At 43.1% G+C, this 27,620-nt stretch overlaps 1 protein-coding gene across 1 annotated transcript; it reads right to left on the bottom strand.

Moving 5' to 3' along the window:
- Nucleotides 1-104: 104 nt before the first annotated feature.
- LOC111225987 (uncharacterized protein KIAA1522 homolog) lies at nt 105-27,218 on the bottom strand. Its single transcript, XM_022751058.1, has 8 exons — nt 26,931-27,218; nt 18,352-18,670; nt 6,864-7,004; nt 6,642-6,685; nt 6,403-6,538; nt 6,100-6,207; nt 2,015-5,902; nt 105-1,075 (listed from the first exon to the last, which is right to left on the bottom strand). The coding sequence occupies exons 2-8, from the start codon at nt 18,644-18,646 to the stop codon at nt 1,011-1,013; spliced, it is 4,677 nt and encodes a 1,558-aa protein (XP_022606779.1). The 5' UTR covers nt 18,647-18,670; nt 26,931-27,218; the 3' UTR covers nt 105-1,010.
- Between the last annotated feature and the right edge of the window lie 402 nt (nt 27,219-27,620).

Below are 27,620 nucleotides of genomic sequence, written 5' to 3'. Positions count from 1 at the left end.
GTCTCAAACTAGGTGCTACTAAAACATAACGGGGATGAAATAAGAAATGCATGCATGCCAGTGTTGGACAGCAATCTTCCTCAGTCAATGATTTCATTTGTCCATAAATCTTTATTCTTTCCATTATAAATGATCATGTACTACATTACAATGTCTGAAACCAGTTTCAAATATATTATAGTTCAACACAGAAATATCCCACTGTTTGAGCCACAATAACTCCATGATCAGTAACTAAAAGCAGCAGAAAATGTGCTCCAAAACAATGATTTCAGTATTTATGATGTCTGCTCTGTCTCTTTGTGAAATCAGTGGTCATGCACATGGATAGCTTTAAATCATAAATGGTGTGGGATTTTTTTGAGAAAAACATATGTTTGATTATGATTACGAACTATACAAGCAAACTTGATTGATATGATGATGATAGTGGGGTTTAATGCGACATTGCAAAGATGACATTCTGTCTGTGGAGACCCTCCTCTGAACATGACAGGAAAAATAACTTAAGATAATTAATAATTTTTTAACAAATATTATTGGTGTGGAAACTCTTTGGGGACAGAACTTTAAAGCACAGATCCATCATTACTGGATATGGTAAATGTACAAAATGTTGCTATATTTACAGATGAGAGCCCAAAAGTCCCATTGTTATGAGTACTGACTACAAGCTCTGAATCAGCAGGACATAAGTGGTACAATCATTGTTCGACACTAGAGGGCAGTATATTCCCATCTCCTGCAACAGTAAAACTCAAGAGTGCCCTCTGGCAAAGGAAGATAAACTATTTATTCTTAGTAAAAAGCAAAATGTGTACTTTAAGACCCACACCATTAACATGACATTCGAAGGATTTTCTATAAAATCCAGAATGTTTCAAAATGTAGTTTTTGAAATAAGCATGTCATCTGTCCAAATTCAGTTTCTTGTCTCTCTCACACAAAGACCAACTTGCAGTGAATTCAGTGTTACGTGTGAAGTCCTTCCCAGTCTCCTTCAGTCTTAATCATGTTGATGATGTCTCTCCTCCTTCAACAGTACCTGCTGTCCCATTTGTTTTCTCTGCAGCATCTGAGGTTGGAGAATGAAGGCAGTTAGTTTAATTGGGTGCTGAAGACATATACAATAGAGATGCAAAATAAAACAATAACTGATTGGATTTTTAGCCCAGCTAATGGCATAGCTCTAAGGAAGGCAATGTTGGTTGGCTGGATTGCCATGAAATATTGCACAGTCATTCATTCATTAAATCCATGATGAACTTTAATAACCTCAATGATCCCCTGAGTTTTCATGTCTTTAATGTGTTCAAAACTTTGTTTTCTGATCAAATACATGCAATACAGATGGCAATCCCATCAGGCTCACCTGTGCTTTGCATTTAGTGCTAATTAGCAAATATTAGCATGCTAATAAGCTAACCTTACACTTGCTAAAGCTGTATTCATGTCAGGAGAGTGGAAACAACAGGAAAACCTTGTGTTAATTTGACTCAGGTGTGTTCCCCATTATTCCAATTGGTTAATCCCACTACTAACTTTGTAGACACATCATTTAAAAAGCCTAAATTAGCAACATTTGCTGTTTAGTATTTGAAGCAGTTTGTTGATTGAAACCATATACAACCGAATGGCGTACGGCTCTTTTTAAATGAGGTGAATTTATTCTATAAAAGATACTATTTGATTTTGTTTAGATGTAGCTGTTACCAATGATGGTTTTGTGTCCATTTTGCTAACACTCTCAGAATTGCCGTTTGGAGGATGACATGAATGTTTTTTCTGAGTAAGTTTGCTTGTAATTACAGTCTAAACAATATGACATGAATGCAGCCTAAATAACAGCATGTTAGCATTTCAGTTAGCATGTTGTCATAAGCATTCAGCCCAAGCTGTGCCAAAGTACAACTTCACAGAGCTGCTAGCATGGCTGAGTTTTGTTCATACTGTTTCAAATCGAATAACATTACAGCATTACAGTCTTAGTCTGACAGAGAATAATATCTCTTACCTTGGATACTCTCTTCCTGGGCTTGCTGTCCTGCAGTTTGCTCCGTTTCTTCACTGGTCTCATTCTCTTTGGCCTTCGATATGGGTTTCTTTGCTACCGGTGGTGGCACCTTGCCTCCCTTCTTCACCGACTCTGCTTCACTCACCACTTTTGTTACAGAGGAAACCTCCAGGTTATTCTGTACATTTGCCTTGGCCTCCGGTGCCGGCTTCTTCTCAATCATCACCTTCTTGTTGTTCTTGGAGAAGATAAAGCTTGCTGTGCTAGAGGGGGACTTACGGAGGTCTATCGGTGATGTAGGTGAGTGCAGGCTGAGGCGAGATACAGGGCTCTCTTTTGATCTGGCTGCTGTCCTCAGGCGGATGGCCTCCTGTAGGTTCATGGAAGGAGAGACAGTCATGGCAGGAGGAGACTTTTTCATAGGGGAGGTGACTGTGGATGAAGATGCAGATGGAGCCACAAGAGATTGGGACTTGGGCAGAGCCGTTTGTGAAGTGACAATGACAGATGGAGAAGTGGGTGGGGGAGAGGTCATTATCAGAGACCTTCTGATGGGCTTTTGAGGAGCTTCTCCACTAGCGGATGAAGTTGGGACCTGATTGCTGGGCTGCTGTTTCCTCATTGTGACCTCAGCCTGTGGTTGCTCTTGAGCTTTAGGGGGCTCAGGACTGCTGTTGACGGACCGCAACTTGACCATCTGCAGGAGGGAGGGGGTGACAATGGGAGTGGGTTCCTCCTGTACAACGCTGGCAGGGGTTGGCTCTTGGCTTTGGTTTTCTGTGCTCGCTTGACTAGGCTGGTGATTAACGCTGGTAAGACCCTGCACAGGTAGAGGTGGAGGTAAAGGGATGTTTACAGATGGAGAAGGAGCAGGTTCTTGAACCTTTTCTGGTGTAGGAGAGGTTTCAGGAGCTGGTGGGATTGAGATTTCAGATGGTGGCGAAAGTGGGGCCTCGTTGGTTGCTGGACCATCAGTGTTCGAGGGTACAACTTGAGGTTGGTGCAGAAGGTCTATGAGAGGTGGAGGTGGAATACTCTGAGGGGGAGTGAGAATACTGCTTGATGAAACTGGGTTAGTTTCAGCTGAGAGGACATTCTCTTGAGGAACATCAACATCCTGCTCTGACAACTGGGGTTGTGATGGGAGCGGTGGTGGAGGTGGAATACTTTGTGGTGGATTGAGCTTGCTAACAAGTGTCGCTCCTTCAGAAGATTGAGAGGCGTCTTCTTTAGAAGACGATAGAGCAACCACTTCAGCAGATGGAGCGGGGATCTCTTCAGGAGGCAGAGGGGAGACCTTGATAACCAGTGGAGGGGAGACATCTTTATCAAGGGTAGGGGGGACTTCTTGAAACAGAGGAGGAGAGGACTGTTTGAGCCTCACAGGAGAAACCTCTTTAGGTGGAGGAGAGAACTCTTTAGGTGGTGGAAGAAAGGCCTCTTTTGGTGGCAGAGAGACCTTTTTAATTGTAGGGGAGACTGGAGGGGAGACTTCTTTAAGTGGTGGAGGGGGAGCTGTATAGGGTGGGGGAGGAGGGATACTCAGTGGTGGAGGTGCAGTCCCCTGGGATGAACTGGACTTCTGTGGTTCAGCCTCTGTGGTCACTGTTGTCACCACTGATACAACAGATGTAGAAGAGGAGTCACCACTAGGAACAGGCCTCTCTGGTGGCACCTCAACAGGTATGACTAACCCTACCTCACCAAACAATGGGGGAGGAGGAAGGGGAAAATCTATCTCATCAGGCCCACCGACACCCGCCTGTGCCATTGGTGGAGGTGGTGGGGGCCAGGACGACTCTGGGGATACAACGGCTCGTACTGATGTAACAGAAGCGACTTCTGTGGTCTGTTTGGCGAGGGGTTGAGGAGGATGGTGCGACACAGGAGGAGATGGGGATGGAGAAATTTGTACTAATGAAATGGCAGGTAGGGTACCGATGTGGGTCTCTATCTCTGTAGCTTGTACGGATGTCTTCTTGGCGTCTTCTTCTCCTCTCATTGCTGCCAGCCTTTCTTCACGCTTCTCTACGGCCTTCACTAACATCCCATTTAATATGTCACTTACTCTTACTTTCTCATCTTTTTCTGCCACTGTGCTTTTTCCTTTCGAATCTACATTCTGAGCCAGTCTTTCGTCATTCTCTTTATGAATCTCTGCATTCAAAATCACACTATCTTGAACTTTCTGTCTCTCCAGCACATCCACTGTTACAGCTGGATTCTTGTGTTTTCTTTCTACCGCCAAGCTCTTCACAGAGCCCTCTGTAGATGCAGAGGGGGATTGCCTCTGCTGTCTCCTGTCCTTTGGATTCTTCTTTATGATGGCGTAAACATTTTCAGGTGCCGGGGGTCCCAGCAGCAACTCAAAGGTACGCTTGCTGTGAGCCCATACCTCTGGAGGAGGGGGCGGAGGTGCGTGGACTTTAGGGTGCGGAGGGATGTTGAAGAGGTCTCTCAAGGTCCTTACAGGGGTGCTGACTGTGTCGACTGAGTCAGATTTAGGGTCCCCAGTGGATTTAGTGTTTTCAGGAGCCTCCGGCTGTGTGAGAGAGGATGGAGCTGAACCAGCAGAAGTGGACCCAGGAAATAACCTCTGAAGCTTTGCTAAGATGCCTCTCTTGTGACTTGGAGATGAGCTGTGATGCGGTTTAGAAATTTGTGGTGACGTGGCATCTTGGCTGGAGTAGCCACTGGACGGGGAGATTATTTTGCTTAGCTTATTCTCCTGAAGTGGTTCCTGCTTCTCCTGTGGGGTATCTCTGGAACCTTTTTCCTCAACCTTTGCAGCTTCCCCTGCCTTTAGCGCCTGGGATTTCGTGGGACTGAATGACACGGAGCCTGTTGAGTCGTCCAGAGAACTGGTGTCAGCGTTGTAGCCGGGGCTGTCTATGACTCTGGAGGACATAGGGGAAGATCTCGACTTGTTTTTCTCATTCTCCTCCCTTGAGCTGGTGATTCTATGGAGAGAAGATTCCCCTGAAATGTTCCTAACTTCTGCGAGATCACGTGATCGTCGCTTATTCTTATTGTGGAGGGAATAGGAGCGGCTTGGAGGAGGAGGAGCCCTCTTGGGCTTCATGACAGAGAGGCTACGTGCAAACTGCCCATCTTTCTTAACTGCATCGCCTTTACCTATGAGCTTGCCATTGGAGGTGCATTTGGAAGCCTTGCTGATGGAGGAGTGAACACTGACTTTGTCATCTCCGTTCTGTGACCTCTGCTGCCTGGGGGTGCTGCTGCTGGAGATGGTTGAGGAGTCAGACACTAAGGTCTCTGATGACTCAGAGTTGCTCCAACAAGAGCTGTCGGACAGATTGGGGAAGTTGCGGCGGGAGGCGGAGGTAATGGTGGAGGCTCTGGAGGAGGTGGTTCTGGATGAAGAGGCTCTAGAGGAAGCACGGGAGGGGGCTGGGCTGGAGAGCAGCAGGCTGCTCTTGCTGACAGTGCGGAGGCTGCTGCGACTCCGTCCTCGGCTGATTTCTACCACCTCGATGGACGGTGGCAACACAGCATTGGGAATTATTTTGGACATGTAAGCAGCCTGGGGTGACATGGACATGACAGGACTGGGCGGCTCCTGCTGGAGGCTGTTGGCAGTGGTCATCCAGGGAACGGCCAGGGACCGGGGCCTCTGTTCACCTGACAAGTCAGGACCCAGGCGGTGTAACAAGGCCAGGTCGTCCCTATGACCAGCATGGGTAGCACCGAGCTGCTCGACTTGGTCTTTGTTGAGGGGGTGGATCACCTTCATGCCCTGAAGGTTGGCATTAGCTCCCCTTTTTGCTGCCTGCTGTGGGCCATCAGTGGTGGGGCTGTCGTCAGTCTCACCATTATAATGTTCCTCATCTAACTTCTGAGTCACTGTCCAACCCACTCTGTCCAACCCTGATAGAAGACAGGAGGACCAATTAGCACAAGTTCATATAACAATTAAGGAAATGCAAATAAAGCATTCTATTGTTTCTAAACACAACACAGTAACATTAATACCGTGAAATTTGTAAACATGGCACATACAATTTAAAGACATTCCCAGACAGATGTCTTTTGTAAATAACACATTTAAAGTACTAGCTGCGTACCCAGCTCTCTCTGAACATGCTGTGGGATACCCACGACAGTCTTCCTGTGTCTTCTCCTTTTCGTCTTTTCTGACTTTTTCCCAGAGTTCAAGGGCCTGAATGTTGATCCTGGGAGAAGCGAAGCATGAGAGAAAAGAGAAAGAGACTTAATTCTTTGATCCTTAAAAAAAATTAAATTTAAACTGAAACCAATCTTTACGTGTCACCCATTAAAAGTTAAATAATTTTATACAACTTTGTGTGTGTGCATCACTATATGTTGTGTAATGACCAAGAGGAATATCTGAACTATGGTGAGGTTACCTTGCCTGGTGAGTCCAGAGCGGGACGATCTAGTGGACACGGATGATTGTACAGAGACGACAGAGGATGTGTCAGGAATGGTGCTGTCTGTCATAAAACCTCCACCTTCTCCGTCTGTTTGGATCGTCATTGTTGACTGGCAAAAGGAGAGAGAGAAGAAAAAAAAAATCACTTGCTCAAGAACAGTGAATTTGCAGTGTGTGTGTAAGAAAACAGCAATTCTTACAAAAGTCACTTACAATGGTGCTTTCATTATCCTGGTACTCCACTCCATTATTGGTTTCTGCAAGCAAGGGAACATTTAACTCTGTAGATTTAAAATGACATTCAAAACAGTGTTTATATATCCTCTGGTGCACACCCTCTTGAGCAATATGCAGACCATTATCAACATGCTGGCACGGGACACCTCTAATTTAGTGCTGAGGTGTAAAGAGCGTTATCACGAGAGTGAATCGTACCTTCCTGCTGCATCATTTTCAATGCCTCCAGGGCCTCTGAGTGAAGGTCCTCCAGGTACTTGGGCCTGCTGGCCTCAATGAACACATTCTCCTGGAGCAGCGGGGGTGCCGGGGTCTTGTCATCACCTCGCTTTGGGAGAGCTTGAAGTAAAGAGAAGGGAGAGGGGATCAGCCTGGATCAACCCAAAGCTCTGTGTTACTGTAACAGCAGATGAGGGGTCCATATGGGCAGTCAGGTATCTGCCAGAGACATTTAAGCGCTAGAACGGTAAATATGTTTGAGAGTGTGAGTGCATTTAAAAAGGCTGAACTCCAGTTCCACTTGTGCCGGATTAAACTCAAGTGACTCTGACAATGACTTTTAAGAGAGGATTATCAAATCAAAACTCTACCTCCAGCAACATATGCTTGGTATTACACTTTTTTTTCTGGCCTAAGTACTATTTAATTAGACAGTGAAAAGGACACTAATTAAATTGCTGTAACATCTTGCATGTATAGTATATCAGTTCAATCTTTCATCAACTCATTATAAAATACCTGAAACACCACATCATTAACAATGGGCACCATCCAAAAAAGTGACAAAAGTCATACGAACTGCAAAAACCTGAAAAACCTCCTCTAGTGACTTACTGTCACACAAAATCAAAGTTGAGTTTCTGGTTTTAATGTCACGACTTTACTCAGAAAGTGCAAAACTCTGTATGGGTTATTGTCATTTCTGCATTTTAGATAGAATTTAAAAAGATTTAATAATAATTTCAAGTAAGAAACTACATAAAATCAATGATAATGTTACAGTAGCTTTCAATTTGCTGGCATGTGATGAAGCTCTATGATAAATGTGGTGCCCTCATGCTTCCAGGGCACAGTCTGGGATCATTGGGCTAAACAACCTGCTAAGACACTTTTATGTAATGCTGACAGCTGCTCTACATTTAGCCACCTACTGCACTCTACTGTCCGCGCTGTCGCTCTAAGACCATGCTGGAATTAGCCCTGACAGCCATGTGCTCAGTGATCGTTACTAATTGTTACCGCTGCCTCTTCTGTAACAGCATTACGGGTGCTCTGGCGTTAGAATTCCAATAATCAAGTATCTATAAATACACAAAATTCCAATTATTTGTTTTCCTGACAAGCATCAACAGTTAAAGTGGGACTATGAATCACAGCACGTTATGTATCAGCAGAGTAAACATTACACACTGACGGTGACAGTTTTTTTATGGTTGACATCTACAGTGAATGACCACACTTTAATTACTTTATTGCCTGTCTTAGGCGAGCCGGTCGATCCAGCCTGACCTGGAAATACTTGAACAGCAAAAAAAGAAATTTCAACAAATCAGAGAATGAAAAACTGGCTTGGGTTATAAACCAATCAGGCATTGTCTCAAACTTAGAAACAATTGACATGCGCTGCTTTCACTTACCTCTCCTCTTGAAGATTGTTGGAAAACAGTGGATATTAGCACTGGAGTTATTAGTCAGAAGCACCACCATGTTCCCTCTCATGTAAAAGCGCAACAAAATTATGTCTAAGTTGTGTAAAAGAAAGAAGAACAAAAATGAGATCTAAAAAAGGTCCAGTCTGCAGTCTGTCAGTTCAAAAAAACATCCTGCGATGACAGCATGATAATCTTGCTTGTTTTTGATGAAGTTGTTATTGTCAGTTCAGGGCAATGCAGAGCAGAGACGGTCTCTACAGCCAATAGACAATCAGAGCTCAGACACTAATCCTCAGCTGCCTAATTCCTGCCATCCCTCTCTCTCTCTCTCTCTTTCTCCCCCCCCCCGCCTCTGCTCAACAAGATACCCAGCATCCCCACTGTTGCTCCCCATCAGCAGGCATGCTTGCCCCGGATTGGTCAGTTAGGACACAGATCAAAGTGAGATCATACATGTAAACATTGAAAGGAAAGAGAAAGCTGTTGTCAGGGATTTGAGGTAGGAAGGCGTCACGGGTGGCTCTCTCACAGCTTTTGCTCTGTTAAATAAATAACAATACACTGCTTTGTTTGATTATACACAATTCCAATATAGATATATATATATATGGCAGCACAGATAATGTTCCTCAGACCTCATTAACAGACACATAACTTTATTGTTTTGCCACAAGGGGGAGTCAGTGAATTAAACTAATCTTGTCCCAAAACAAGATGTGAAACATTTTTAAAAAGAGGCCTGCAGCTCCACTGCACATGGTCACACATGTGAAAAATGTTCCCTATTGTTTCCAGCAGCACTACATTAAAGTGTTCTATGCAGCGAGAACACAGAGGACGACAGAGGATCTGAAATTCCTCAGTTAATCAAGAGATGAATTTTCTGATCTAGAGGAGCAGCTTTTAAACTTGTTTTTGAGTGAAATTTCTGTTGTTGCAACAAATTCTTTTTTTTCTTTTTAATTTCCATTGAGAACACCTCAAAACCAATCTGCAGCCAGGCGGTTTGTTCACTTCCTGGTGTGCTGAGCAGACATGACATGGAATGTGTGACATCTGAACAAATGGAAAACATTCCCATGGTCGTGATCCTACCGAGCAAGTCAGACAAAAGCAGTTTACAAAGCAAAGAAAAGAAATGAATCACGTGTTACCATGTGCATAGTAACAAGATGAAACAGATCACTGTTTTAATACAACTCAATACTAAAGAGGATACTTCGGCCAACAGATGTAAGCAGAGAGTTGACATGAGAGTCAGTTTTAGGACAACATTTTTCTAGTTACCATGACAGAACACACTTGAGCGGGGAGGCCTGGAGTGATGGGTGGGGCATGACTGCATGTTAATGAGGGGCTCATATTATCACTGGTGCTGTGATCACATTGTAATTGTGTCCATATTAATCACTGTCATATTAAAGACACCATCTGTCACTGCTGGATTGTGTGGATGCTGACCGTATTAACGGGCTCCTAGTGATTATGTATGAACCCCAAACTGATGTTTACATCTCCGATTTGGATAAACACACTAAATCTAATGGATGTGATACTGCATGACCAGTTTATCCAGTTTATACGTTGCAGACTTCAGCCTCCAGAGAGGAAAAACAATATGTAAAAAAATATATATATATATATATCTGCTCAAGGGGGGAATTATGATGAAATTTTATGACATGTAAATAATGGTGGATTTAAATAGAACATTGTAAATGAGTCAACATCTGTTGGTAAATTTGTTTTGGTAAAATATGGATTCTCTGGCAGTAAACAGACACAGAGGGGGCTGAGGAAATGTGTTGCATCACCAACTAAAGTAAACAAACTACAGCCAGTGAATCAGACAGCAGTGAAGTGTGTTCATGATATATAATACTTATTAACTTGTAGCTATGCCTGCTGAGTTTAGATGAACAACACCACACTGTAAAGTGATTTTTGATTAATTTTTTTCATTTAATTTTTATTTTAGGAGTAATCATTTATTTTTATTTTCTTAACATTTATCGAACTGCAACTAACTACACAACCTAAACACTTAGGTTCACTGTTCAACTATAATTTATGTAAATTTTATGTACATAAATTAGTATTATACTGTCAGGCCTCACATTTTGGAGGGTGAGTTGGAAAATCTTATTTTTTGGGGGCTAAAAAAGCAAACATTTAACTTTATGCAGTCAGTAGTGCTGGACTCAGCCTGTAAAATACCAACGTGTTACTTCATCTTATCTGTAGAATGTAAACCTCCCTGCAGGTCGCTGTGACCTCACTGTCCTGAGCGGTAGCTACGGCTCTGCCTGACACCAAAATGCCCTTTTCTAAACCTAGAAGAAAGATTGACTTAGAGTGAAGACAGTTTCAAAAGGGCCGGACAAGTGATTTATTTTTATGGAGTCGCTGCTCTCCTACATGTGCAGGACAGAACGGTAGGAATGAGGGCGAAGAGAAAGACAGATGAGTTGCTCAGTAGAGTTAAAATGTATTGTACAAAGCATCAGTTTGAGACAGTTAGATACAACACCACACACATAAATGTCAACACAGACAAACTGACATTCATGTGATGCGACTCTTCCTAGGACTGCTTCATGGGAATCAAACAGATGCAAATACCCCACACACACACCTCGTGTCCCTGCCCTAACTTGCCCCTCTCTCTTGTTTTGCACCGCCAGGCTGACAGCCATGCAGAGACATTCTCTCCAGCTCTGAGGGAGCTGTCTGCCAGGTGCTTAAGCCTCTCTAATCAGCACAAACCCAACTGAACGCACTGTGATGACAGTGGGAAAGAGCTGAGGGCACGCTGTTTCTCTAAAAGAAAGTATGTTCAGCCGGGACAAATTCATCCTGGTCAAAGCTGTGTGCTCCGCTGACTGTTTTCATGCTCTTGGTTTTCAATGAATTAAATATAAACAGCCGAAAGGAAGGAAGGAAGACGTGTGGTGTGACAAGGACAACAATCCAGGTAACAGATATACCTGCATCATCTGGTGCACTGGGATACACTCCAATTCACTGTCAGACAATACAATCTGTGTGCCAGCAAATCAGCATGTATCAGATAACTCCAAAAACAGACCCTCAATGCACACAGATGCATACCTATTCTCATCATCTTGCAGGTCTTCACATTTTGCACCATAGTTAATGTCATAGCATCAGTTTACATCCTCAACCTCCTCACTGTCTTTATCTGCCACAGTTTAAAGGTCAAGAGTGAGCAAACTCTCAGAGTCTGTGCCACTTGTGTCTCTCGATAGGTTGAGCTAACAGCAACAAATCAAATCCCATTAAAAACAGTGCAGGATGTAAAATATTCAGGCTTACTATTGCCTGTTTAATGTAAGCACAACTTTGTTACAGGCGCCTACAAAATGTGATTACAGACAATAAAACAGTGATATAAGTCAGAGAAGAGCTCAGCATTCTTGGTAGTAGCAGTGTGAGTAGCAACAGTAATAATGGGCTGGCCGTACCTCAGGTGAAATTCTTAGCAAGCTGATAATTGTGAGTCAAAAAAAAAAGAGAGAAAAATCTGTTTCATTTGTTTCTGGCTAATTAAGGCACATTAAAGCCAAACCGCCACATTATTTTTAGTCATGCTAGCTGGTGGCAAAGATCTCGAGAGCACAAAACTCTGTTGATTATTTGATATCGCTTTGATCCAGACTGAGACATCTCAAAAACTACTGGATGAATTGTACATTCATGGCCCCCAGAGGATGAATCCTACTAACTTTGGTGATCCAATGACTTTTCCTCTAGCACTACCATTAGGTCAAAGTTTTCACACCGGGTCAAAATGGCTCCAATATTTGGTTTATGCAAATACATGAAAAACTAATGATGTTACTTGCATCCTCAGTAAATGTTAGCATGCATAAACTAGAATGGTAGTGTCCATAGTAAACCTGCTAAACCTTATGCTAACATTGTTAATGTGCACATGCCGGCATGCTAACGCTAACAAATACAGCTCAAAGCACCAGTGTGCCTCAGTACAGCCTCACAGTGTGTACCATTTATTCTATGTCCTCAAAATAAATTAAATGGTGAACCTTTCCAACACCTCCAGGCAATAAAACACCATGTTGCACTGATGTACACTGGGCAACGCTATCATATACAAGCAGAACTCAGGCTTATCACAGCTCCAGTCCAAGAACAGGTCCCAAGGGAACAGCGTGTTCTCATGTGTTCTCAGAGAGGAGAACTGGACTAACCAACACTGTGCACACCTTTATCAAACTTTGCTTACTAGTGAGGTCAAACCAACAAAGCCATAAGCATTATTGCTCCAAAACTGTCAAATTTAACTGCAAAAGTCACAACTGGTGGTGACTCACCAAACTTTCCAGGCACATCTCTATCAGTCTCTCTAAGGACTTGCCACAGTGTGTCGACAAACGTTTTCCTCTTCGTGACAATAGCCTGTGCAGTTGGTGCAAAGCCACAGCAATGTATCTGCATATCTTGACAATGAAACAATACATTGAAAAAAAAAACTGTTGCTTTTGGCTGTCCTGTTAGGTTTGGTAACAGGAACACCAAACATTAAAGGATTGAAAAGGATAAAAGCAACTTGATGAAATGAAACCAGAGCAGAATATTCAGATGGGACTAGAGGGCAAACTGGCACTTAGTAAACCTCTCTCACCATTTGACTGACCTAAATATGATCTTCTCCGTCTGTTTGGGTGTGGTGACAATTCACCTATTGAAATAAAATCCTAGTAAATTCCCATAAAAGCCTCTAACTGTTTACTATACAGGTAGTCAAGTCCTGAACTACTGAAATTCCCACGATGTCAGCATCAGCTTGATAGTTACCCATACTCCATATAAACACATGAGCACAGTGTGTGCTTGTGTTTTTGTTGTGTACATGCGTCTGGGCGCTGTTTTCAGCCTGACCTCAATTTTCAGATATTTTATATTTAAAGCGACAAAGGCCCTGTGCCCTTTCCCTGAAAAGTACCATGGAAAATCGAACTCATCCTTGCTCCACAAAAGGTGTGCTGATTTATAAAAGCACATGCAAGAATAAATCGTGTTTTTCACATGACGATTAAATAATGACAGCTTCTGTCAGAGGGATATATCTCCCTGAGGTGGAAGTGTATAAAAGGCAGTTGATAACTTTCCACCATGAGAGGAAGAAAGTGAAACTCTATCACATGTCAGTTTTCTCAAACCTGTTCTCCTGCCTGTCATTGTTATTGTGTCATCATCACAGCACACTAAGACACCCTGTGTCCCACAAATACACAAAACTGCAGTGTTGAAAACAACATTAAAGCCTGTTCTGAACAGCAATATAATTCTTCTGTTAAATGGCTGAAGGTTGCTGTTGCCTTTGGCCTCTAGTAAGGATGCTGTAACTTGTCGCCTCCATGGTGGTGTTTTTCTTTCACTTCCCTAAATGAACCATGTGTTGCAAGTTATTTGTCCATCTGTCTTTTTTTTTTTACTTGCTTCCTGATTTACGTTATAATGCTATCTCACCTTGTGACTACAATACAATCTGGACGAGTACATACAAAAACTAACCTCATGATGAACCTGCTAAAGCTGCAAGTCTTTTATACAGCTGTTATCAAAAGTGGTGTGGCAACGGTTTATCAGAGTTAAAATGCTCCACATAGCACCATTAACTGACACAGCCTTACGTTACATGATAAACAGAGAAAATACAGTAAAGCAACAGATAAATACACTCAGGCTTAACAGTCCTGCTTCACTTAAGTAGCGTCTACGACTGAATATCCAACAAGGGAAGTTAAATAAAATGGCTCATATGATCTTAACCTGGCATGTAAGCCAAACATACACTCTCACACACAAAGGGCTACCTATTTCTAGCTCCTCAAAGAAATAACTTTATAAAGCTCAGGAATGTGAGGAATCTCTCAGGGAGTGTTTAAAGTGAACAGGTGACCTTCTGAGTGTACTGTGGTAGGTTGGTATGACCTAATCAGTCTTTCCTTCACCTCATTTTCATTTTAAATGAACAAGGGAATTATTCTCAAAGCCCATTATGAAGGATCAGAGTTGCATAAGAGAGGCCTGTTGTCTATTTTTACACAAGATGGAGTAAATTGACAGCATGACAGGGACATAAATCACTGTCAGACAGGTATGCAAAGACTCGTACCAACAGTGTGAGGAATTAGACAAATGGAAGTGAATGAAAATGAAAAGACAGATAACCTCTGTCTCCTGGCTCGGGATGAAACCTTGTCCAGGTCAGAACACAATGCAATGTTAATGGGTTCATGGAGCTGAAAAGTTCAGGAGGCCAGAGTTTATCACTCCAAAACCTGCCACTATGCTGTTCCCTCTCAGGTCAAACTCCAGAGGACTTGTTTACAAAAACACATTCCCGCAAGAGCAAAGGATGAGATAAAACAGCGTACAAATACAAGGTTTGGATGCTGACCCTGACAGGGAATCCAGTTGTTACTGAAGATTTTTTTTTCTTAAAAAAGGAATCATGGAGCCTTAAATCATAAATTTAATCTAAAATTTTTACTCATCCTGAAGCCAAAGAGTCTTGTGATGCTGGAAATGAAAATTTTTTTGGAAAGTTCCTCCCCGCACTGTTGCAGACGTTCCCACAAATGTGTTGCACTTGTAGGTTGATTCGTTTTTCACCTTCTGCCCAGCTCATCCCAAGACTGCGCTGGTCCTCCGTCATGTGAAACCGCCGTCTAGTTTGTTTCTTCTTACGTGTGTTCATCATTTTTCTCATCCAGCAACATACATTACTGCTTCCTGCTGTACACTATTGTCCTAATAATGCAGCAGTGATACAGAACACAGCGCTGAAGTGGCTGGTAAGCAAGACACAGACGGACCAAGAGACGCAACGCCCAGCTAGGTTAGCAAGACAGGAAGGACTAGCGAGAGATGCACTGTAAGCTAGCACTTAACGTTAGCCTGCTGTTATTTGTTGACATCAGAACAAGTTTACCTGATGTTCCCACAATTCACTCTCATAGTGTTTTTTTTTTTTGTGACCAGACAGATAGTTCCACTTCATCCCCTCATTTAAGTTGTGAACACTGACACCCACTTTGACACGAGGAAGGCAGGTTAGGGTTTTTTATGCCTGTTTCTCAGTACACGAGACTGGAAACAACCCGGCTGATGAAGGTGAGAGAGCTGAAATCATTTGGTGAATAAAGCCTGGTGTACTGGAGAAGAGTTGAGTGATGAGTTTTAACATTGATGGACTTGCTGAGTGCGTGTCTCAAAGTGAGAGATTGAATTGCCACAGACCAATATACCGAGTGTGCGATGATGAACAGTGTGAGCAGAAGGGTCAGGAAAAACAGAACCCCTTGTTCCCCTCTCACTGTAACGGTCTTGGCATGGCTTTTAATTAACTGGCACTGTGCCTGCCATACCAGGCATTTAGTGGGCAGGAGGCCCCTCTGGCGTCAATACAGATCATCATCAGGGGCTCAGCTCTGAGGTATTCAATCTTATGGGCAAGTGTGTTACATTGCACCGTGTCCTGCCCCTGCAATAAACCTCCTCTGGATGCATTTTGGGAATTGCTGCCTCTAATCAGAGGAAGCGTCTGGTGAGGAGTTTGCTGTGGCTGTTGCCAGCAACAACAATCTGCATGTCATACACAACGCATTAATTGCCGGGGGCTCAAAAGCAGCACGTTAATACCTGATAGATAAATTACAGTTAATAGTCGACAGTTCCGGCTTTGTGATGATATATTTCTGTGACCTTAAGGCCTGTTATACCAGTTGATATAGCATTAGCATGAATATTCATTCTGGCTGTTTAAAGGCTGACCTGTGTTTTTAGTAGGGCCTCTGCTCAGTGTGGAAGGCAGCCTCCGATCTGACCTTGGCAGAGGAGAAATACCTTATCTCTCCTCAGTTTGCTTTCTCTTACAAAACTCTTAGCTTCTTACTGCTGCTGTAGCCAACCATAAGTAGCACAATACAGTACAAAGATTGTGTAATGTTGTCTAGTGTACTCACACTGACGCATTTGTTTACGCATTCATCTTCTACAAAAGCCACAGATGTGACTGAAAGCGTGTTTATACATATTTATCTTCTGTTGTGGGGTGTAGTTTGACTTCGAGACTGAATGGAAATCCCCCTAACACCCTTCCCGCCAAACTACAAGCTCTGGGCTTCCACCATGAGAAGACGCAGCACAAGAAACAGGCGGAGCCTCCTCTGTCTGCAAAGCAATTAGCCAAGACTGCACAAGCACTGCCAGACAACCGTACATAAAACAGACCAAACCAAACACTGCTGGCACTTTTGTGTTTTTGCATAACCCAACTCAGTAAAACAAGATTTTGTTTGTGTGTCTGCTGTTTTTGTGTTTCAGGTCTGACTGCATCGAGTTGTTGAGAGTTCGAGATTAATGAGAGTATAAAACTAAAGTTAGTACAGTGTACACAAAAAAAAAAAAAAGTTCAGCATGCCGACATATGAGTGCACATTTACAAGCTCCGACAAGATCTGCCGAGCACAGCTCTGGGAAAAGTCCGTGTGTTGCTGCAATTTTCTTGGGAGTGTGTGAATAAATTTTTTTACACATTCACATTGTTAGCGTGTGTTTTACTTAACTTGTTAACTGTGTGGGTGTATGTGCGTGTGTTAAAGTGAAATACACCATCCACTTCATGCATGTCCCGTGTATATGCAGCACTTTGCCCTCCATGTAACCTGATGACCAGGTAAGTAAGTGGCGGTATCACAGAACAGGAAAGACAGAGATTTTTCACAGCAAACAAAGAGAGCTGAAGGTCAGAAGGTGAGTAGGAAGTCAGTCTGTTCAAACTTCTCTCCAGTCAACAAACACACATGCCTGGGAGGCGAGGAGCAGGGCATTCAACCAGTTCCCAGCTCCTTATCCCAGCTCATCTTGGATGTCATGTTATCAAACTGCTCTCTGTAGAAATATGTTTAATGTACTTAAGAGCTTACTGTTAAGCAATGATAAATGGCTTCACTCGGCAATAATATACTTCATCTTATTGACAAATTTTTTTTAGATTTGCAAGTTTCTAGATTACCATCCTTCCCTCCAGGCACCTGTTGGTTTCTTTCATGTCAGTACAAGATGTTGATTACCTGGCACAGGGATTGATCACAATATATTATTTGTTGCTTGTATGTTGTGTGCGTGTGTGTATGTGTCAAAAGTATATCTTGTATGGCACTATAATTACAACCAGAGACTCTGATTTCCAGCTGCTGTGTTGCATTTTTGTGAGTAACATTTTAGGATTATTTTCAAGATAGAGCTGTAAATTATTTATGTAATTCATCAGTACATCATTTTCCCTTTCCCTCATTTGTTTCATCCAACCAACACTCCAAAACCCACAAATATTTCATTTACAATGATAAAGAAACACTTTATAACACTTCTCTCAGTCCTACATCAGTAAGTTATTTTATAGGAGCAAACACAGATGCCATGAAGAGGAGGATCTAAATTTGGTCAACCCAGTTTGAAGGTGCAACGGTGGTGCTTCTAACTGCATTGACACACAAGGGCAAAAATAAATGTGGCACAAATCAGAAGGTGTACACTTTAATGGACAAGCTACCAAGTCTCTGCAGGATGACTCGTGATCAGTTTAGTTAGCACATGACATCCTTAACAGTAGTCACATTTATTAAAGTCCCTCTGCTCTTTTTTCCGCACAAGTTAATGTTTTATTTCACAAGAGACTTAAAACATCTTTGTTTCCGGTGAGTCGATCCACCTAAATCCTCCATGGTGTGCAAAGAAAATCCCTCTTAAAACCAAAATATCGGCAAACTGTAGTTACATTCCCTCCTATTGAAAGGAACATATACAGTTCATATACATTAACTTCAGAAAATCAGTTCACTTTCCAGATCATTCTTTCACGGTGGATATTATGTCACATCTTGAGTACTGTTAATTACACCACAGCACAACTGACAAAATGCAAACTCACTTATAAAAGATGGGATGAAACTGCAGTGCAGCATCCTGCGGTCTCTTACCATGACTGTTCCCGTGTGGATGCGTCTGTCGTCCTGACTTCTGCCCTCCCTTGTGTCCACCCTGGTGCCCCGCAGGGTGCCCATCTATGGCCAAGTCGAACGCAGGACCAAGACCCAGATTTTGCCCATTAGCGCCAAGATTCTTCCTCTTCTTGCCCTTCAACCAGCGCAGAGCGCGGCCAATGGAGTGCCTGCGCTTCTTGCGGCCCCTTTTGCTGTGCTTCTCCTGGGCAAAAATCTGGACCACATCCTGGGGAAGCAGGTCCCCGAACCCCAGCGAGTCACGGTTTGACATACCACCTCACACTGGAGCTATGTCCTGAACAAAAAGCAGAGAGGGAAAACAGAACAGAGGTTAAGGCAGAAATTAAATTTTAGTCATCATCGGTAAGAATTATAGGACCAGTCCAGATTTTTCATTGATTTCCAACCTTTTCTAGCTCCCACTGGATTTTATTAACACCACTAATTAAAATCAACTCACAGAGACTGGATACTTGCTTTAGGTAGACCATCGCAGAGAGACAGAAAAATGGAAAAAAATTGTCAACTTCATTTTCATGACATGCCAAAGTTACCCTGTCATTGTGTAAATGTAAGCAGAAGCACTTATTAAAACCAACCTTGCTGTTATGCTCATGGAAATAGCACAGCATCCAATATTTGAGAGTTGGCCTCTGCAAAGAAACCTTACAACAATGACTCTGGTCTGATTACACTCTGCCTTCCAGCTTTGATTTCCCATCAACAAAGGTCATCGTTCTCACGCTTCTCCGCAGCTGATGTAGTAGATATTGGCTCTTCCTTGAATGTACCACAAAAGCAACAGGGTTCATAACGATGGATTACCTGTGCCAAACAGGCTTCAAGTCTCCGCAGGGTGATTTTCATCTTGACAAAAACTGGTTCTAAAAGTTTAAATCAAATTCAAACATAAACTATGTGTTGGGCGATGTAAAGTGCATAAAACTCACAGTGTGATTCATTAAAAGCCGATGAATCCAGTTCTACTACAGGTAAATACAGCATCGGACATGTGTCCACAGTTGCAAAGTCTTGCTCATTAGAGCAGCCCAGCTGGTGTTTGTGTGTGTGTGTGTGTGTGTGTGTGTGTGTGTGTGTGTGTGTGTGTGTGTGTGTGTGTGTGTCTGTTTGTATTTGTGTTTGTGCGTCTCCGTGGGCACTGCTCATTCAGCCCACATGCTCAGCATACACAGACCCCCTCCTGTCTCTAAACCAAACTTCACAGTTCTGCAAAGAAAGAACTGGCACCGCTCCCTTCATTCCATAACATGGAGTCATAATTCACAAAGCCGCACCCGTAGGCTCATGCACTTTTACACACAGGCACGACAGCACACTAGGAAGAGTTAAATAGCAGAAAAATACACAGTCACCCAATCTGCACTGAGGTGTTTTTAACGAACACACATATCTCAGTGCAGTTTCTGTTTCATTGTTTCCTTTTTTTTTTTTCTTTTTTTTTTCTTGTCACTCTCCGTGCAATGAGCTCATCACCCCCCCCTCATCCTCCTTCTTCAACCCTTCACCTCGCTAAACTCCTCGACTTTGAGGCAGATTTCCCAGCCTTACTCCTGGGGATCTGTGGCTTACACTGGGCTTCTTCCAGCTGCGTACTTTATTAGATACTTATCTCCAAATCACAGGCCGAAAGTAGGAACAAGCTCTGGAGATGACAGGAATCAGAGCTTGTAAATAAGCAGAAAAGACAGAGGGAAGGTGGGAGTGGAGTCAGAGTGAGAGAATTATGAATACCTGTGTGATTTTCTGTCGAGAGAGTTCATGAAAAGTTTTTGGCTGCGGCAACGTTGCTTCACAGTCATGCGTGAAAAAAAGACAAATTTTAGCGCAAGCAATGTGTGAGTAACAAAGTCTCGTGGAGTACTTGCCCCATGACGAGACATGAAACTAAACCACAGAATACTATGCCATGTTCTCTGAGGATTACAAATGTGACTTTTCCAAACTGCCTCCCACATTCAAAACTCGGTGTAACATAGAGCGCAGGATGTGATGAGTTAAAGGACAAGTTAAAGGACTACGGTTTGGAAATATCATGTGGAAAATGAAAAGCTTTACATATTATACATAAATAAATTAAGCTTTTATTAGTCAAACCTTGACAATGTCAGGATCTCACTAGTGGCTACCTGTACAGTTTAATGCAATCCAATACAACAGCCCTGCCATAGCATCTATCTCTATAAAGCTCATTATGTTCAGTATCTGCTGACGTTGTCCGAAATGTGTAAATTACATTATATATTTACTATTGAGGTTATAGTTAAAAGAGGTGTTGTACTGCATTATATTGAGAGGTGTTTCTATTTTTTTTTCTATTAGAAACACCTCTCGATGACACAGCCCCGTGCAACACCATCGCTGTGACCTCAGGGCTAAAACATAAACTGAATATTATAGGCAATATTATAGGCATCTCCCAGAGGAAAGTTATTAGGATCTATTTTCTGGGCACCATGAATATTTGCTGTGCCACGCTGCCAGCATGACTAAAAACTAGTGGTAAATCTGGTTCTGGTCTGCAGCTCCATATGAGAGGCTTAAACCGAGTACATAAAGTACTTGAATGTTTTTTTTCAAACCTTATACACTGAAGTAGTTTGTTATCTTAATGTAGCTAAGCTGAACTTGTTACTCGCTACAGTACATCTGAAGTGGCACAGTGTGTATGGAGCAGACTATAAGGTGTGAGTTGTAGTGAAAGGCCAATAACAAGACGGAGCATCCATCTCCTCTGCAGAAAAGTACCCGCCCTCCCCCTGCACTCAGCCCTGTGTTTCTGCTGCTCCAAATTACAGTCATTTGGCCATGACTAAGATCCATGCATCTGTATTGGCTACAGTCGCCAATAATCAGACGCCCTCTCTCTGGAAAAGAGGGGCTGGTTCATTCACATATAGCCCACAGGCTGCTGGGAGTGCAGCGGCTCCTCGTATTAATTCCATCACGGAGGGGCCAGAGTAATGCTAAGAACCGTGGGATGCGGCGGAGGACCACCCAGCGGATGGTTGTCTGTGTAGTCCGGGGCACTGGGAGATGACTCATGCCATGGTTGCCGTGGTTACGCTAAACAACCTGCAATTTTCAGTTTTGCAAACAAATTTAATGAGGTGACGCAAGCAGTGGAGTGTCCTTTAAAATCTTCACCACACTACAAGTATGTTTGCCTGTTTTATTTTAAGGTCTGTATAAAGAAAACGTCTCATCTCTTCAGTTTAGGGAAAATGTTCTTGTCACAATCCTCTCTCTCGTAAATAAGCTTTGAACTCACAATCTCTTTTCAAAGCCAGTGCACTTACATCTTAATTACAAAGCTGCTTCATTGTCACAGTTATTACTTAACCCCGAAATCACACCTCTCAGTTCATAAAAGTTGATACGGGCAGAGAGGGAGAATTTCCAATCGGATCTTTTGTGAATATCTGTGTGACAAAACATAGAGAACCTGACTTAAAAACCTCCAGCAGCATCACCTACACCACACTGCATGAGGGTGTATCCTATTATCATCAGGATCATGATCGAGTCATGCGCCTACAAACAAAAAAAGTTGTATGCTCTCTCTCTCACACACTAAATCCGCTGTGGTTTTCAAGCCCAGCCCCGGTCCTGCCGGAGCAGGCATGTGTTCCAACATGCTGTTTACTTATCCTTTACAAAAGACGTCAGGCCATCACATTGGACAGGAGGTACCGCTCTAACGCAGCAAACCTCAACACTGTGTGTCAATACCTGCAGCAGTGACTGATTATCTGACATTGACAGCAGTGTGTACACATCAGCATAGAGTCAACTGGGGCTGATAATAGTTTACACACTGTCATGCAATAGACTGCGAGACTCTGGGAACAACATTTATTGATTATCTACCTCCGACACCTACAGTACATGTCGTGGAGCTCCGGGATATAAATTCCAGTGGAAATCTGGGTCTCCTTTCCATCTTTGCGCAGCCAGGTCCACAGCGTTTAAGCAACGCAAAGCACCGACACCTGTCTTGCCTCGAGCAAATCACAGTAGCGTGGGTTACTGTACACAGCCAGGTCCTAAATCCAGGATAATATACCACAAATCTCCATTTTAAGATGGGCGCCGCTGTACTTCTTCTTTGACAAACTGGTGTGTAAAAGAAAGAGGGGAAAACCAGTTGCTGAAAACTACTTTAAATTGTGTACACACCCTAAACAGATCTGTGTGTTAAAGCAGAATTGCAAATAATTCTCAGTATTTGTTTTAAACAAAATGCCTTTAAGGTGGAATTTACTAAACTGACTCTCAATAGTTGCCCATGTTTGTGAAGGTTTTCTGGCACCCAGTGAATCATTTTGTGTGACAAACTGAAACCATGTGGTTCAGAGGTTCGTTCAAACATTTCATAAAAAAAAGTAGGTTAAAAAAAAAAACTCTCGCTTTTTCAGCCCTCAATCTGTGACAAAACTTAAGCGTAAACTCATAATACATAATACTCATTTTAATCTCAAGTGTAATCACAGCCTTATCAACTCTGGCAAATATGACCGTTGTGAATTTCGCAGGCAGTGACCTGGGGGTTGGGGGGGTGGGTCTCCAGGAACAGGCGGTGAGTCACATAGGGAAGCTGACGGAGCAGACTCCGCCACTGCCTCACAGGGAGTGGCGCTGATACAGGCAGCCACCGTTGTTTGAGTTAGGACTGGCTCGGTTTAAGCAGAAGGCCATTCATATCTAAGTCTGCTGGATTTCCACAGGGTATGACTTAGCTGTCTGTGAGCTGAGGTTAAGGTCGGGCTGAGTGTGGTTAGTCTCCATATGGAGGAAATAACAGATTAGGAAGGTTAATAATCTCTGTAGTGGGGGGGGGGGGGGTTTTGGGGAGATCATTGGAATAGGTTTTACAGTAACAGCCAGTTTGGGGCAATAACAGTTTTTAAACTACACTTAAAGTGACCCTGTAACTAAATGGCAAGTGTTTAGCAGTGTAAAAACTGGAGTTACTGCGCGGCACCTGTAGGCATCAGTCAGGGCGTTGGCTGTCTTCTCTGGGCATTATCAAACAAAGGAGAGCACTGCTACTCAAGAGCAAACTTAAAACAACCTTGTCTGGGCAACTCTGTACATTCGTGTGCAAACACTCAATGAACAAGAAATGTACTGTGATGGATGACTTTGAGATGAACTGGAAATACTTAATTCCACGACTTGATGAGGTTTGACACCAGGGACGGTCGGTGGAATGAGATTCTTCTTTCTAGGAGAGCTCTGTGGGAGTCCTGTGGCATCAATGAAAGATTTCCCACCTTAAAGGAAGTGGTCTTGCTCTGTCACAGTAGGCTGCTTTTTAAATTGTCAGAGAGGTTTACAAGACTTACAAATAATGGCACCAAACAGCTCATGAAAATTGCATTTGAAGAGCGGGAGTCCAGGGTGGCCACAAGTTTCCTACAATTTGGTTTCATACCAACATATCAGTATAAACACACAGCGGTGAAGGATTTGGACCCAAAGACAATTGCTCACTGACATTATGTGGTCCCTTTGTTTGGTGCAGAAAGGATCAAGTTTCAGAAAAATACCATGTAGGTAATGACAGTGATAAAAATACACACAACAAGGCTGGAAGACAACAATGGCACAAATAAACCAAAATGCTATGTAAGTGAACTCACTGAGGTTATAGATGCTAAGTGTGTGTGTGTGTGTGTGTGTGCGCACGCACGTGTGTGTGTGCGTGCGCACATGGTGGTACAGTGCAGAGATCTGTAGACGAGGTAATGCAAGTTGGCGTGCTGCGAGGCCGCTGTAGCCATGCAGCAGCTTGTCTGGTAAGAGCAGCAGCTACATTCCTGAGAGATTGATAATTACCGACTGAGGAACTCTTCTTTCCAAATCTGCTTTCACCCCCCGACACATACCTCCTCCTCCTCCTCCCCCCGTCCTCCGCCAGTCATCCCCTCCCTCACTGCCCCCACTCCCTGCCACACATCCCTTATACAGTGGCCTAGGAGACCAGGCCATGAAAGAAAAAAAGAGGATAATGGCTGGCGCATGAGAGTCATTTAGAGATAACATTATAATATGCGGTTGTGTGCACTGGCTGAGATTATTGTTCAGTGACTATGCTTTTCAGAGGGGAGGTACAAATATTATACCTCTATGGAAACAGGGCAGACTTTTTGTTTACAGGATGTTTGGAAATATATGCGTCAAACTATGAAAAAACATCATTTTCCAACAACAGATTCAGTCTTGTATCAGATAAGACAAAGAGAAGTAGCAAAAACTCAAAACTTTCAAAAATGTCTTTGCCATTTTTGCTTGAAAAATCACTTGCAATGCCAAATAGTTGCCAATTAATTCTCTGTCAAACAACTAATCAATTAATGTACTGATCACTTCAGCTCTAATATTACAAGAGGCTGATGTACTGTAGTTGTCAAAAACACCTAATAAGGGCACTTTCCTGGTATGTGATAAAATTGTACAAACTAATTTCGGTCCAATTGTCTATTATAAGTATCTTAAACTACATTTTGAAGTAAACTGCAGGAAAATGTGGTCGGTTCCACCAATGTTAGTATTTGAATTCATATAAATAGTTTCCATTGTTTACTTCTTTGTTTCTTTGTAAAAATAGGATAAGTAAATTCTGGCAATTTGAATGTTCTCTGTCCGTATTCAGAGACGGCGGCAGACCTCTGGAAAGTGTCTTGTTTGCTTTACATCCAGGGGGGTTGCCAGGGGTCTAAGTCTGGACTGCAGCCTCTGTGCAGACCCTTGAACCTACAGGTCAGAAGGGGGTAAAAAAAACGAAACGGTTGTGGAGCAGCAGTGACCAGCTCGCAGTGAAGGCAAACACAGCTGGACACTGGGGTTTAAAAATACATCCTGGCATTTCAGTGTCTCCGCTCTGCCCCAGTCAAAACAAAAACTCTATAGCTGCTTCAAATCGCTTTCAGTCTGAGGCTCACTCGGCCTGACGGTCGCCCGAGTGGACATCCGTCAGAGAAAATTGCAGTGTGGGAATAAAACGTCCCTCGGTTTGGAGCAGGACTCATGTGAACTCTTAGAAGAAAAGAAACAAACATGGGCATGCGTTTTCACCCCCTCCTGCCCCAACAGCTACTGATGTACTGTGTTGATGAGGACCCACTGATGAGTTACTCATCAGATAATCCCATTGATTAACAACAACACTGTGTCCCACTCATCAGCCAGGAGTTGTCCTCTCGCTGCGGGCCTGCATGACACACACACACACACATCACTCACTCCCTGTGTCTTTATCCATTACAACACCTATTGTTCCTCCTGTTGCCCTTTCTTGACCCACAGCTTTCCCCCTTTCCTCCACTAAGCTGGCACTTCATCACTGATTGGTCATGAGCACAGTAAACACACTGCAGCGCAAAGCTGAACCATACCTGGCTGCCCCAAATACAGTCTTTCTTTTCAGTGAATTCCTCATCCTGTCCTATCTCTCATCCCTCACTATACCTCTGTTATCATCCCTCCTCTTCCTTGATGTCCACCCTAATCTTCGTCTGAATCTCAGGTACCAGGCTCTGCTGTATCTCCAGTGTTCACATAACACACCTGTAATCTCCATGAGTACAAGCCCTGGCATGGTAGGCTGGCTAAGGAAGGAGCACCAGTATGCGACACACCCTTTCTAAACAAATGGCTCTGTCTCAGCCTCACCTACCAGAGGGTGCAAGAGGTAAATGTGAAACCATGGAGATAAAAAAAAACCCAAAAAAACAAGCATTGATCACTGCAGACTTTTCAGAAAAGTTGTGGGTTTGCCTTGAGTCCAAAGTTCAGGAGAGGCAGCAAACAAACAGAGAGGGGGAAGACCCCTGAGAACACCTGAGGTGCTCATGTTATCTGTGGCGGGTTACTCAACAAGCAGAGGGTCTATAATGAACTACACATGGACTGTCATTGACTGGCATAGATTAAACCAGGTGTCAGTGCACCATGCTGTCAAACAGTCATTTGCTGCTGGGTCAGTGACAGGAAATAACAATAGTCTTCATTGTCATAAGCTCCATAGCTGAGAGGAGTACTACAGGTCTTAAATTACCTCTGCTTAGGATCCCTCAAGGCCAGGCTAAGCAAATGTCCCACACCTAGTTTTTCATGCATAACTATACTCAGTCTCCTGCCAACCATTTTCCCCACACTTTATTAGATTACACTTTGGAGCACTGGTTTGGACATGTGGGGACAATTTTCTTTAATTTGAGAATTGATTCCATATTTTTTCATATCAGAGCAAGTGTAGTAGACCAATCAGACAACATGATGCAACAGTTTTACTTACAAATACATTTTCTGCACAACTTTAAAGTTGATTCTTTCGACCCTGGTGTTATTTCAATATAATTTTGACTTTCTGCAAAAAGACTAAACTATATTTTCCACTATTTAAAATGCCAATGCATAGTTTAGGATGTTCTATCAGGAGGAATTTACAAAATCCACAATGGGAACTAATAACCGCACTTATCTGTCTAAATTTATACAACGACAAAGGAAAAAAAAGGTGTTAATCATACCTTGTGAAACTTTACTGATCCAGATGTGCTGATTCACCCTCTCTCCATTTGAATCGTCTCCCTTCCTTTCCAACTCCAAACTTTTACCGTCCGAGGGGAAACTTCAGGTGAAGCATTTCCGTGAAAAAGCTCTTCAGGAAACAAACTGGAATCTGGATTTGTTTGTTCCCGCCGGGGCGGCTCGGTCTGCTCGGACGCCAGCTACACTGACTGCTGGCAGTGCTGTCGGTCTGCGGACGCTCCTCTGGGCCAAAGTGGGGAAATGAGGAGAAGTTGCGCTGCTGTCGACCTGCAGCTCCCACCTGGACCTGGAGGAGGAGGTGGAGAAGGAGGAGGAGGAGGAGGAGGAGGAGGAGGAGGAGGAGGAGGAGGAGGAGGAGGGAGGTTGGGCGCGCGCTCAGGTGAGAGGGAGAGGCTGCGGTCTTTGTTGTGAGGACATCTAGTGGCGGGGCCGAGGAACAGCAAGTCACCGCTGAGCAAGAGAGGGGGAGCATTTTTTTTTTTTTCATACACAACATACAGTATGAGTGATAGTGAATGACAATTAATACCTGAGAGTTAAAAGAAAGGGCGTGCATTCATCTAGATTGCAATTTAATTTTGTATTTTAAAGCAAATTATATTATCTGCATTTAGGATTTTGCCAACAGTTATAAACTGTTTTCCCTCATTATTAAACCTATGCATGTG

This window comes from Seriola dumerili, unplaced genomic scaffold (genome assembly GCF_002260705.1).
Source record: "Seriola dumerili isolate Sdu_G_001 unplaced genomic scaffold, Sdu_1.0 BDQW01000149.1, whole genome shotgun sequence".
In the NCBI taxonomy this organism is placed as follows: domain Eukaryota; kingdom Metazoa; phylum Chordata; class Actinopteri; order Carangiformes; family Carangidae; genus Seriola; species Seriola dumerili.
The sequence above is the reverse complement of the archived record's forward strand: the minus strand, read 5'-3'. Positions and strand labels throughout refer to the sequence as shown.